Here is a 10,677-nt window from a genome sequence, read left to right on the forward strand (position 1 = left end):
GGTGGGGATGCGGAGCAAATGTGGACCGTCCGTCTTCTGTTTAGAGCGAAACTTCCGGGGTCCGTTCTGAGCTGGTAACTGAGGTCTCACTTAGGCCTGGGGTACTTTGAGCTTGCACTGTTCACAAATGACAGTAAAATTAGGAACTGTATGCTGGGTACTTGCTGCTGAATGGTTAGGAGTGCCCGGGGGCTGCACGAAGTGTCACATATTACCTCAGTGGACCCTCATCCAAACTCTTAAGAATAGCGACTTTCATGCTGGCCATTTTATAGAGGAGGAAGTGGAGGCTTCGAGAATTTGAGTGACTTGAGCAGGGTAACTGGATTAACAATTCCAGCACCTGGGGCCGACCCTGGGCTCTGGCGGGGTGAGCGAGCCCCGTGGACGAGGCCATGGCCTACAGCATGGGGAGCTGGGTTGGGCCCGAGTCACGGTTCCCTCTCCCTCCTCCCACAGGTGTTCAGGTACAGCACCGCCCTGGAGAAGCACAAGCTGTTTGTCTCGGGCCTGCCGTTCTCCTGCACGAAAGAGGAGCTCGAGGAGATCTGTAAGGCTCACGGCACTGTGAAGGACATCCGGCTGGTGACCAACCGGGCCGGCAAGCCCAAGGTCAGCGTCTCTGCGGACGGCGTGCATCTCCTGGCGCCCAGGAGCCCCATTCTCCATCTTCAAAGATGGTTTGGTTCCATAGCGGGTTCTGGTTTGTCTGCTAAGGAGCAGATGAGAAGTTCACGCGAGGCTAGGTGCGCTAGGCTCTACTTACATTCAGAGTCGGGTTCACCCATTTGTGACTCATTGTACTAAAAAGAATAAGGCGTTTGAAGAAAAACTCCCACGAATTAGCAGGGGCTCCAGTGTGGCCCCCAGGCTGTGGGCCTTGGGGTGAGGCGCCCCCTCTGTGGTCTCCTCTCTCCTGCCCAAACCCCTCTAGTCACGAGTCTCCCGCTGCTGGTGTTCCCCTCATCTGGCCCCCTGTGGTCCCCTCAACCTCTCGTGAAAGCTTTGACCACATTTTGAGTAGCTGTTTAAGAGCTTGGTTGACCTCTCACCCCAGCTCCCGTGTATCCAGGCTAATCGGGAGTTGAGGACTATGAAGTAAGGGCGGCCCGAGGGGACAGAGACATCGGGGCTCGTTTGTGTTCCGGCCACCTTGTCCATGTGCTAGGTTTATGCTGGCCTCTCTCCTTTTTTTTTCACTGGAGCCAGCATAAGATGCACTGACCTTAAAAAGTTCTGTGGATTACAGTCAGTTGCAGAAAAAGGGAGGAAGACTAGGGCAGGGGCACGAACCTACAGACAAGGGTGCCGGTGGTGGGGGCGGGAACCCGAGGGTGGGGTGTCTGCCCCGACAGCCTGCGGACGGGAGGGAGGAAGCCGTGTCCTGGCTCTGCAGCACCGACCGGGCTCGGGCTCATGCACTTCCAGGGCCTGGCCTACGTGGAGTACGAAAACGAATCCCAGGCGTCGCAGGCCGTCATGAAGATGGACGGCATGACCATCAAAGAGAACATCATCAAAGTGGCCATCAGCAATCCTCCTCAGAGGAGAGTTCCGGAGAAGCCAGAGGCTAGGAAAGCCCCAGGGGGCCCCCTGGTGCCGCGGCAGATATACGGAGCGTAAGTGTGGCGAGCGCGCGGGCGCAGGCTGGGTCCCGGCCGGTGCCCCGGTGAACGCGGTTCCCGTTAGTGCCGCGACTTCAGGCACAAGGCCAGGGCCTGCCGTTCCTGGCGGTGCTCACAGTCGTTCCCCGGGGGACCGGGGTCTGCAGCCAGTCTACACCGAGTGCCAGCCTGGAAGTGGGGCCCTCCCTGGTGTTTGCCACTGTATGCTGGTGACTTATTTAAGGTCAGGTTTTTCTAAGACAGTGATTAAAGCCCCTTTAGCGAGAACCCATCTGTGTGGGCCGATCCACAGCCCCAGCTGTGATGTGGACAGAAGGTATGTCCTCACCTGACAGAGCTGAGGCAGCAAAACTGCGTTCATTTGGTGAGGTCTGTAAGGTCACAGCCATTTTTATCCACCACACGTGACTGCGTTGCAAAGGCGTTGGCCCTTGCCAAAACTGTGGAAAAGGCAGCTTGTTACAGTGATTTTTACCTACAAGCCAAAGTCAGGGAGACAGGGCTTGTCTCATCCTTCTCGATGTTTTGTGTTTCACCTTTTATTTGGGGGTAATTTAAGACTGTCCTGGCTTATTTTCATGAACGGAAGGTACATTCAGTGTTTGCTCTTCCAGGCGGGGGAAGGGGAGGACCCAGCTCTCTCTGCTGCCTCGTGCCCTGCAACTCCCCAGCGCCGCGGGGACCCAGGCCGAGAATGGCCCCGCCCCGCCGCCAGCTGGTGTCACCCCAGCGGCTGAGGCACCCAAGATGTCGAATGCCGATTTCGCCAAGTTGCTCCTGAGAAAGTGAGTGGACTGAGAGGAGGGAAATGCCTTACTTCATGCTGGCCAGGAGGACGCCCGGCTGTGCCCTGGGTGTGCGGGGCCCAGTGCTGCCCACTCCCACACCCTTCCTCTGGTTTAGGTGGGATGGGAGAGGGTGTCCAAGGAGAGAGGCTTTAGTGCTCCCTCACATTGAGGGCTAGAGGACGTAGCGGTCACCCACAGGCTGGGCACAGGGTCTAGTCTGCCGAGATCTTTTTGTGTTTCAAGAGTGAGAAGCAGAAGTGAAACTCGAACACACAGTTTTGAGACCCACTTGTCCAAATATTTTCGGCCAACTCTGGTCCCTTTTTATAAGACACTCTCTTACACCTGGCACAGCACATGTGCCCATCACTCTTTTAATTTTTAGAAGACAAAATGGCAGATGCTAGTAACTCACCAGAATGGCCTATTTTAGTAAAGGGGTGGGGAGAGGGGACGTCACATGAAGAACATCTGATGGATTTTTGTTCCAGGGGGCTGTGCGTTTTTCTATTACATATTTGTAAACGACACGTCAACCCCATTGTTTTGTTTCCTAAAAGCCGAATATTTGTGACATTTGTTTTGTGTAGGAGTTCTGTGCGCCGTCCGCTACGGACCACTTTCTTTGCCTAGTGATTAGTGACCTGTGTTCTTTGTCTAAGTATTGAGTTTCAGCCCTTTGGTTTTGTTTAAATACCATGTCAAGTGCAAACTTAAATTCTCCCCATTTAGCTTTGTTTATTAAACTGAAGTTCTCTTAAAAACTCGCCGGATGGTACTCAGATGTGGATTCAAATATGTATTTTGAAATGAGTGTCCCTTGCTTTACCTACTAGGTGTGTAAATAGAACTTTTGTAAGTCAAATCCGATTGTCACTTTGAAATCCTTTCAGCTGTGGTATCTTTAGTTTTCAGCCTCAGTTTACAGCAATTTGACGCTTAACAGCTTCTGACCTGTCTGCCCCTTATCTTTCATCAAATATTTACTGCTTTGAGGGTGACATTTCCAGGAGGGTCAGTAGGGAAGCTGACTTTGTAAAGGCACTCTGGGGGAAAAAAAATCGGGATTCTTTCCTGTGATGGGAATCAGCTCATTTATCTGTTTCTTATACATCAATCAGGCTTTACTATTTTTTTAAACCTTAAAAATTATTTATTTTTAGTTGGAGGCAGTGGGGATTGAACCCAGGACCTTGTGCATGCTAAGCATGCACTCTACCACTGAGCTATACCCTCCACCTAATTTTTTTTTTTTTTTAACATTTTTAATGGAAAACGTGAAACAAGTAAGTAGAAGAGTCAACCAAACACCCACGTGCCTGGCCTTGAGCTTTTGTGTTTGTCCGCTTGTAGCCCACCTCCTTCCCCTCTGAGGTCCCCTGTAAGGAGGGCCATCCCAGACGACACAGCGTTCACCCGATGGTACTGTAGCACGTGTCTCTAAGGACTTGAGACCGTGGCCTTGATCATTATTTCTACAAACATTAGCAGTAATACCTTAATGTCATCAACTATCCAGGCAAACTTCCAGTTTCCTGGGTAAGTCTTTTAATCTGTAGGTTCCTTCTACCTCGTCTTTCTCTCTTGCACAGAACACTTTTTTGTTAGGTGTTACTTTTGAATTCAAGCAGCAGCTGTGACTCAGTCATAGGAACCTGTGCTCACTGCAGTGGCCATCCACTTCCCTGTCCCGGGGGTGTGGGTCAGTCGGGGACCCAAGAGCCGCAGGCATCTCCTTACTGGTCCAGGTCGCTGTGGCGCTGGGCCGCGCCGCGCCGTGTCCAGGTGAGCCATTTTGTCCTCTTGCTGTTTGTTGCCAGTCCTCCAACCTCACGTCATCTGCTCAGATGTCCACAGGGGCTCATTAACAGCAGTGGACCTTTCGGACTTGAGTGGGACCTGATTTAGGTTCAGGGAGTTGACTGTTCTAGAAATGGATTTTTGGGGACATAGAAGTGGGTCTGTTTCCCCGTAAACAGATACATGAAGAGCCATTTCAGTTGCCTGCTCCTTAGTGCAAGACCACTAATTCATCCCTGTCAACCTCGGCAGACAGCTTATCCAGCCAGCTCTGTCTCGTTTTCTTGTTGAATTACATCACCTTGCACCTGTTTTTCTCCTAGAACAATTTAAATAGGGCAAAAGGTTCTGAAAGCATCCCTCCTTAGGATAAATAGGAACAGCTCCTGAACAAGACAGCAGAGTCTCAGGCACTTATGTAACAAAATACTTTATTATCAGTAATCTGTTAAAATAATATCTTTCACGTTTGCTAATAAAGTGCAAATCTCTCCCCATGGTACAGAGCAAACACGTCTGTCAGGCTTCCGCAGTGCACTTACAAAAGCAAGATGAGAGGAGTTAAGGTTTAAGAAATACCTCGCGGCAGCACACACATACAAAAGTACTTTTTATAAAGGTTTGAGTACCATTTGGGGCCATCTCATCCATCGTCTCACTTAACCTTTCAGAACTACTCTGTGCTTAGTATACTGTCAGCTGACCACTTGCTACGTCAGAACAGTGACCTCATCCCTGTGAGGCTGTGACTTCTCAAGTCAGACGGCCCTTGGTGGACAGTCACCATCATTCAGACGCAAAGTGCGCACAGCGTCAGACAGCACTGGCTTGGTGCCCGCATAAGGGGCCCCTCGTTTCCAGCCCTGCAGACTCTGGATAGCAGCAGTCGTGTTGGCACTTGGGCCACGTGTGATTGGACAGTCTCCTTCCATGATGACAATTTGGGACCTTGGCTGTGTGACACGTAATGTTTCCTCTTTTTACAAGTTGCTAGGGAAGTAAGGCCACTCCTCTGAGGCACTCTAGTCTGCCTCCCCGAGGGGATGCCGGGCCGTACACTGGCCGTGGGGCAGGTGAGTAAGTGGATTAAAGCGGACACGTCGGGGCTGTGGTCAGCTTTTTCTTAGTTCCTAAGAACAGGCACACTTATCACAGACGCTTGTTTGGCACTGACATGGCATCTGTCTTCTAATACTTGATTTGCAGCAGGATTTAATTGTTGGGTGACAAACCCAGAGAACTTCTAGACTCAAACATCTGATCTGAGTTGCTGCCAGCATGAGAAACACTGATTGATAGAAAGAAACCAGGTGAGCCCCGTCCCTGTTCTTAAATAGAAAAACAGTCTTGATGTGGAAAAATGCCAGCCTCTGGGCCTGGAGTTTGCCAACCATGGCTCAAAAGAATCCTCGAAACAAGGTACCAGACCAGCAGTATCGTCAGCATTCCTGTCTTACCTCGCACTTGCTCTAGCAGCGAGGGCTGGCCACAGCACTCACCGCTGGGTGGGGGAGCCGACACCTGAAAGGATGGCAATCAGGTTCTCCTCAGACGAGCCGACTTTCCAGGGAGTCCCAGACCCTCAGCCAGTTTCAGAAAGGCTGGGAGTTCTTCCTCTGGCTCTGTACCTCATCCCACAGCTTCCCCACCTCTCCTCCCCTTAGTGCAAATTCTGCTCCAGAACCTGTGTTCTGGTCACACCATGGACACTGTTGCCCCCCAAGCCTGCTGGCACCCTCCCCCTACCAGACTGGGGGCCACCAGCACAGACAGCTGATACCACACAGTTACCAGCTCCAAAGGAAATAAATAACTTGGCTGAATTATAAGTTATCTTAGGGACAAGGCTTAATAATTTAGTTTTCTTCTATAAAGAAACATCTGGAGGTCAAGAATGTTTTAAGTTCCTTATCCATCTCCTTTTGCTCAAGGAGATGAGGAGGTTTCTAAGAATGCTAAATTTGATTTTTATCCCCTCTGGGGACATCCTTTGTCATCAGGGGGGTACTGACAGCATTAGGGCTTCACGGGCAGCGTCTCCTTGAACCCAGAGTGGTTGGGTGTGGCCTCTGGCAGTGCCACCGGGTACTCTGTGGTGGCGAAGAGCAGGGTGTCTAGGGTGGTCTCTGTGCACTTGGCAATGAAGCGGATGAACGGCCTCACGTCGCCCTCGTTGGCGACCTCCAGGACGTGGTAGTACTCGGACCTCTGCTCCTTGCGGACGGTGATGGGCGGGTAGCCCGCCTGCATCAGGATGAGGTTCATCAGCAGGCGCGAGGTCCTGCCATTGCCGTCGATGAAGGGGTGGATGTACACGAGTTTGTAGTGCGCCAGGGCCGCGAACTCCACCGGGTGCAGGCTCATGGCGTCCTCGGAGTTGAGCCACTGAGTGAACTCCTGCATCTGCTTCTCCACATCCTGAGGGTGGGGCGGGACGTGGTGGCCCACGAGGACCTGTGTTGTGCGGAAGCGGCCGGCTTCCACCGGGTCCACGTAGCCCAGCACCCGCCGGTGGATCTCAAGCACGTCGCTGATGCTGACGGAGCCGAGGCGGGAGACCAGCGTGGCGTTGACGTACTTCATGGCCGCGTGCATGCCGATGACCTCATTCTGCTCCTCCAGGCTCTTCCCCGGCACGGCGTAGCGGGTCTCCAGGATGTGCCGGATCTCCGAGAGCGTGAGGGTGTTGCCCTCAATGGCGACCGTGTGGTAGATGTGGTGGTAGTATGTTTCCTCCATGACCCTGCGCAGTGCTGAGTTGCCCTTGGGGATGGACATGACCTTCTTCACTTTGCTGTCAATGATGCTGAAATACCTCTGATCGATCTCCTCCACCAGTGGCAGCGTCCGGTCCCGGTTGACCAGCGCCTTCTTGTGGTGGGGCGCGATGGTCAGCGCTCTGGTGTACAGGTAGTCTGCCTGGATGATGTCCTTGTCCTCCTCCGAGAAGATGCCCAGCTCATTGAGTGCGTCCACGAAGCCCGGGTCCATCATGAGCGCGTGCAGGAAGAGCCGGTGGGCCTTCTCCCGCTTGCCCTGGCGTTTCATCTCCAGGGCTTGGTTCAGAGCGGCTTTGGCTTCCAACTTACCGGCTAGAGAAGAGCCCAAGAAGCACGGTCAGGGAGGGCACGGAGGGGCAGAGGATGGCCGGGGGGCTGCTGGGTTTTGCCAGGGCCTCAGGGGCTCGATCCAGCCCACTGTACATGTGGGTGCATCATTCCCGCAGCCCAGTGGGGCTGGGTGCTGTGCACTGTCCATCTGGCCCAGGGCCGTTCTCTGTACTGTGGGGACGATACCTGGGCCCCCCGGCCCCCTCCTCTGACCAGCCATCCTCAGTGGCTGTTCCTCTGCAGCTCCCTCACCCCACCCCCTGCATCTTTTCCAGCTCCCAGCCATTGTCAGTTTCTGGAGGTGCTCGTTCCTGCCTCTGCCCCTTTAAGGCCCAGGCTGTGAAGGGCTCCTCCTATCCCTGGGCCTTTTAAAAAATTCCTAAACCTAGTGGGCTCCAGCTAGACCACCCTGCTCTACAGCTGGCCTTTTCCCACTGGCCGTCCCACCCCCAGTGCCGGCCACACCTGCCTTTTAGTTCCTTAAGTGCCCAGGGCTCTGTTAATTACCTTCTGGCCTCAGCCTGGAACACTTTCCACTCATGCTTTGTCCCTTGGGTCACCTCTCCTTGCACTCACATCTCAGCCCAGGTATCCCCTCCTCCAGAGAGCCTTCCTGGCGTGCTCCTATGGCTCCCTCTGCTTCCCCATCACCACACTGATGGCGCCGCATCTCAGCCACCTCTCACCTTGTCTGGCTGGGAGCTCAGAGCTGACCCTGCGCCCTGCACACAGGCCACAGTAATACCCACGGGGTGAATGAGCATTGAGAGACGGCCACTCTTACCTGGAGAGGCCTTGGTCTTGCTCACCAGCAGCGCTGCATCCCGGGAGGTGACACTGAGCTCCGTGGAGGGGCTGGTGCACTTGGTGCTGGCATGCTGCCCCCTGTCCAGCTTGGTCCTGAGCAGGTAGAAGCCTTTGAGCACAGCCAGACACTGCTCCTCCACGGCCCCCAGCGGCAGCAGCAGGGCCAGCAGGGACCCCAGCACCATGCTCAGCAGCGCCACCCACAGGAAGCGGCTCCAGACTGACACCCATTTGGGTTCAGTCACCGCCATCACTGAAGCCATCGGCGTGAGTGTCATCTGGACTCAGGGGGGACCCCCCCTGCACATATCCACAGTTACTCAGAGAGAAGCAGGATCTGCATGGAGACAGGAGTTGTAGGCGATAAAGCAGGGGAGCCAACACCTTCAGGATATGTTTCTGGCTACAGCTGAGGCTTGGAGACCTACGTGCCTCTGAAGTTACTATGATGAGAGGGTGGGGACAAGACAAGGAGGAGTAATAGGATGGGGGGGTCAACCTGGGAGGATTGGTGCTTCCTCCAAGGTGGTGTGGCTCTGCAGAAAGTAATGCCACAGCCCAGTATTTATTAAGCACTTAATGTAGGCCAGGCCCTTTGCTAAATCCTAAGGACCTCAAGTATACTGTATCCTACCATCTTCATCATCACCTCACTCTACAGCTGGGACAGGCTCAGAGAGGTCATGTCCCTTCGCCAGTGAGTGAGTGATGGCCTTAGGACTTGAGTTCAGAAACCCACAGCTCTTAAAGTCTCCCCCTTAACCACAAATCTGTAGCCTTGGACCCCAAGCACTGGGGGTCCTGGACACCACACACACATCTCGATTGGCTAAGGCAGTGCTGAGGCCCATTTGTTGATGAGCACAACCGTTTGGAGGCCTGATTTATTGCCACCCAGGTGTCCGATACCAACTCAATGCTGTTTCCCCCTCCGGCCTTTCTTTCCTGGTCTGTTCAGCTGGGATCCCACCTAGAGTTTGGGCAGTCTGAGCATCTCAGAAAAAAAAAAAAAAAAAAAAAAAAAATTCAGGCTGTGGGCCAGACTGGGTGACTGCTTGCCTTCTGGGACAAGGAGCAGGTGCTTGGGGCTGGCAGGGGCAGTGGTGAGGTCAGGGATGCAAGCACCATCATGCAAACAATAAGCATTTATTAGGCAACTGTGGTGTGCTGGGCATTGATCTGAGTGCTGGCCATGCTTTATCTCACTTAATCCTCACTACCCCACAAAGGAAAGCCGTAGGCTCCACTTTACTAATGAGGAAACTAAGGCCCAGAGTAAGTCAATTCCCAGAGGGCCCACATGTAAACAGAGGAATGGGGAAGGACTCGCCAGTGCATCTGGGGACAGAGGGCCCAGATCTTCACCTCACTCTACCTTATTCATAACCAGGGCCCAAGCACCTGCTCTTGGTTCTGGACCAAGACTCAGAAATGACTGATAAGGGTTCCGAACGCTCAAGGTTACAGTCTAATGAGGGTGCTGGCTCGTTGATAACAGAACATCTCAGGAGGCTTGGTACGCGCTCTAACGGGGGTACAGAAGAGGGTGTGGGTCACTGCTTCCTCCAAGTGGTGGGGACGGGCTCCTCGGCGGGGCTGACGTTGGCCAGGGAGGATCTGTGTTCCCTGAGGCTCGAATCTCACCCATTACTAGCTAGGAAGGGGGAAATTGAGGCCAGGAGAGGCGAGGAGCCTGGACTAAGGTCATTCTGAGGAGCCACCCCTTCCCGAACCCCACCCAAGGCTTGCTGCCCCGCCGCACCCTCCCGGGCTGGCTTCCTCCTCACCGCGCGCCGCTGCCGGACCCCGCCGCGGTCTGACCGGCGCTGGAAGTCTCCCTGGTCGCGGGCTCCCGGGGCCCACCTCCACTGCCGGCCCGTGACCCCGCCCTCGGCGACTCGCCATTGGCCAGCCCACCATCCTCGCCGCTGCAGATTGGCTTTCTCAATTTGTCTATCGCTCGCATTTCCGGGTTCCCGCGCCCACCTCCCCTTTCCCGGGAAAGACGCGCCGTGGGCCACTCCCATTGGTTCCTTTCTGTGTTGGTCTCGTGCCCGCAGGAGCCAATAAGCAGCGGGAGGGGCGGGGCCTGGGCGTCAAGCGGGAGCAGCCGGTGCTAAAAACTCCCAGAGATGTTTTGGGGCGCGCTGAGTGCGGGCCTGGAATTGGAGGTTCCACTCCCCTTTCCCTTAGATTTCCTTGTCCACGTGGCCCCTCTCCTGGCCTTAGTTTCCTTAAGTTTAAAATGTGGATGCTGATGGTTTACCCCTCTCCACCACGTTAGTCTGACTTCACAGCCTCTGCTGTCAGCCGCGGCTCTGTGCGACCAGTGTCGCCCTGTTTCCCGTCACTCACCTCTTTCACTCTTCGTAATCTGCACCCTCTCGACAAGGGCCAGGCTGGTTCTCTTGCTTCCAAGTGTGGATAAAGAATGTTAACCTGCCATTCCCGTAAACAAATAATGGCCTGCCCTCAGCCATGCCAGCAGCATAGTTGGTGTGCCCTTAGGGGAATTCAGGATGGGGCTAAAGCCCTAGATAAGATGCA

General features: G+C 54.2%; 2 protein-coding genes across 4 annotated transcripts in view; one reads left to right on the plus strand and one right to left on the minus strand.

Moving 5' to 3' along the window:
* SART3 (spliceosome associated factor 3, U4/U6 recycling protein) overlaps positions 1 to 3,180 on the plus strand; it is a 31,361-nt gene extending 28,181 nt beyond the window's left edge. For all 3 annotated transcript variants that reach the window (XM_010963543.3, XM_045523054.2, XM_010963544.3), the window contains 3 exons: positions 460 to 612; positions 1,429 to 1,619; positions 2,240 to 3,180. In XM_010963543.3, coding sequence (XP_010961845.2) covers positions 460 to 612; positions 1,429 to 1,619; positions 2,240 to 2,414 — 519 coding nt within the window. In that variant the 3' untranslated portion in view covers positions 2,415 to 3,180. The remainder of the gene's footprint in view (positions 1 to 459; positions 613 to 1,428; positions 1,620 to 2,239) is intronic.
* A 737-nt stretch (positions 3,181 to 3,917) lies between these two features.
* Positions 3,918 to 10,053, minus strand: FICD (FIC domain protein adenylyltransferase). Its single transcript, XM_074356630.1, has 3 exons — positions 9,918 to 10,053; positions 8,108 to 8,467; positions 3,918 to 7,305 (listed from the first exon to the last, which is right to left on the minus strand). Exons 2-3 carry the CDS (start codon positions 8,406 to 8,408, stop codon positions 6,230 to 6,232), a joined length of 1,377 nt encoding a protein of 458 aa, XP_074212731.1. The 5' UTR covers positions 8,409 to 8,467; positions 9,918 to 10,053; the 3' UTR covers positions 3,918 to 6,229.
* Between the last annotated feature and the right edge of the window lie 624 nt (positions 10,054 to 10,677).

This window comes from Camelus bactrianus, chromosome 32 (assembly GCF_048773025.1).
Source record: "Camelus bactrianus isolate YW-2024 breed Bactrian camel chromosome 32, ASM4877302v1, whole genome shotgun sequence".
In the NCBI taxonomy this organism is placed as follows: domain Eukaryota; kingdom Metazoa; phylum Chordata; class Mammalia; order Artiodactyla; family Camelidae; genus Camelus; species Camelus bactrianus.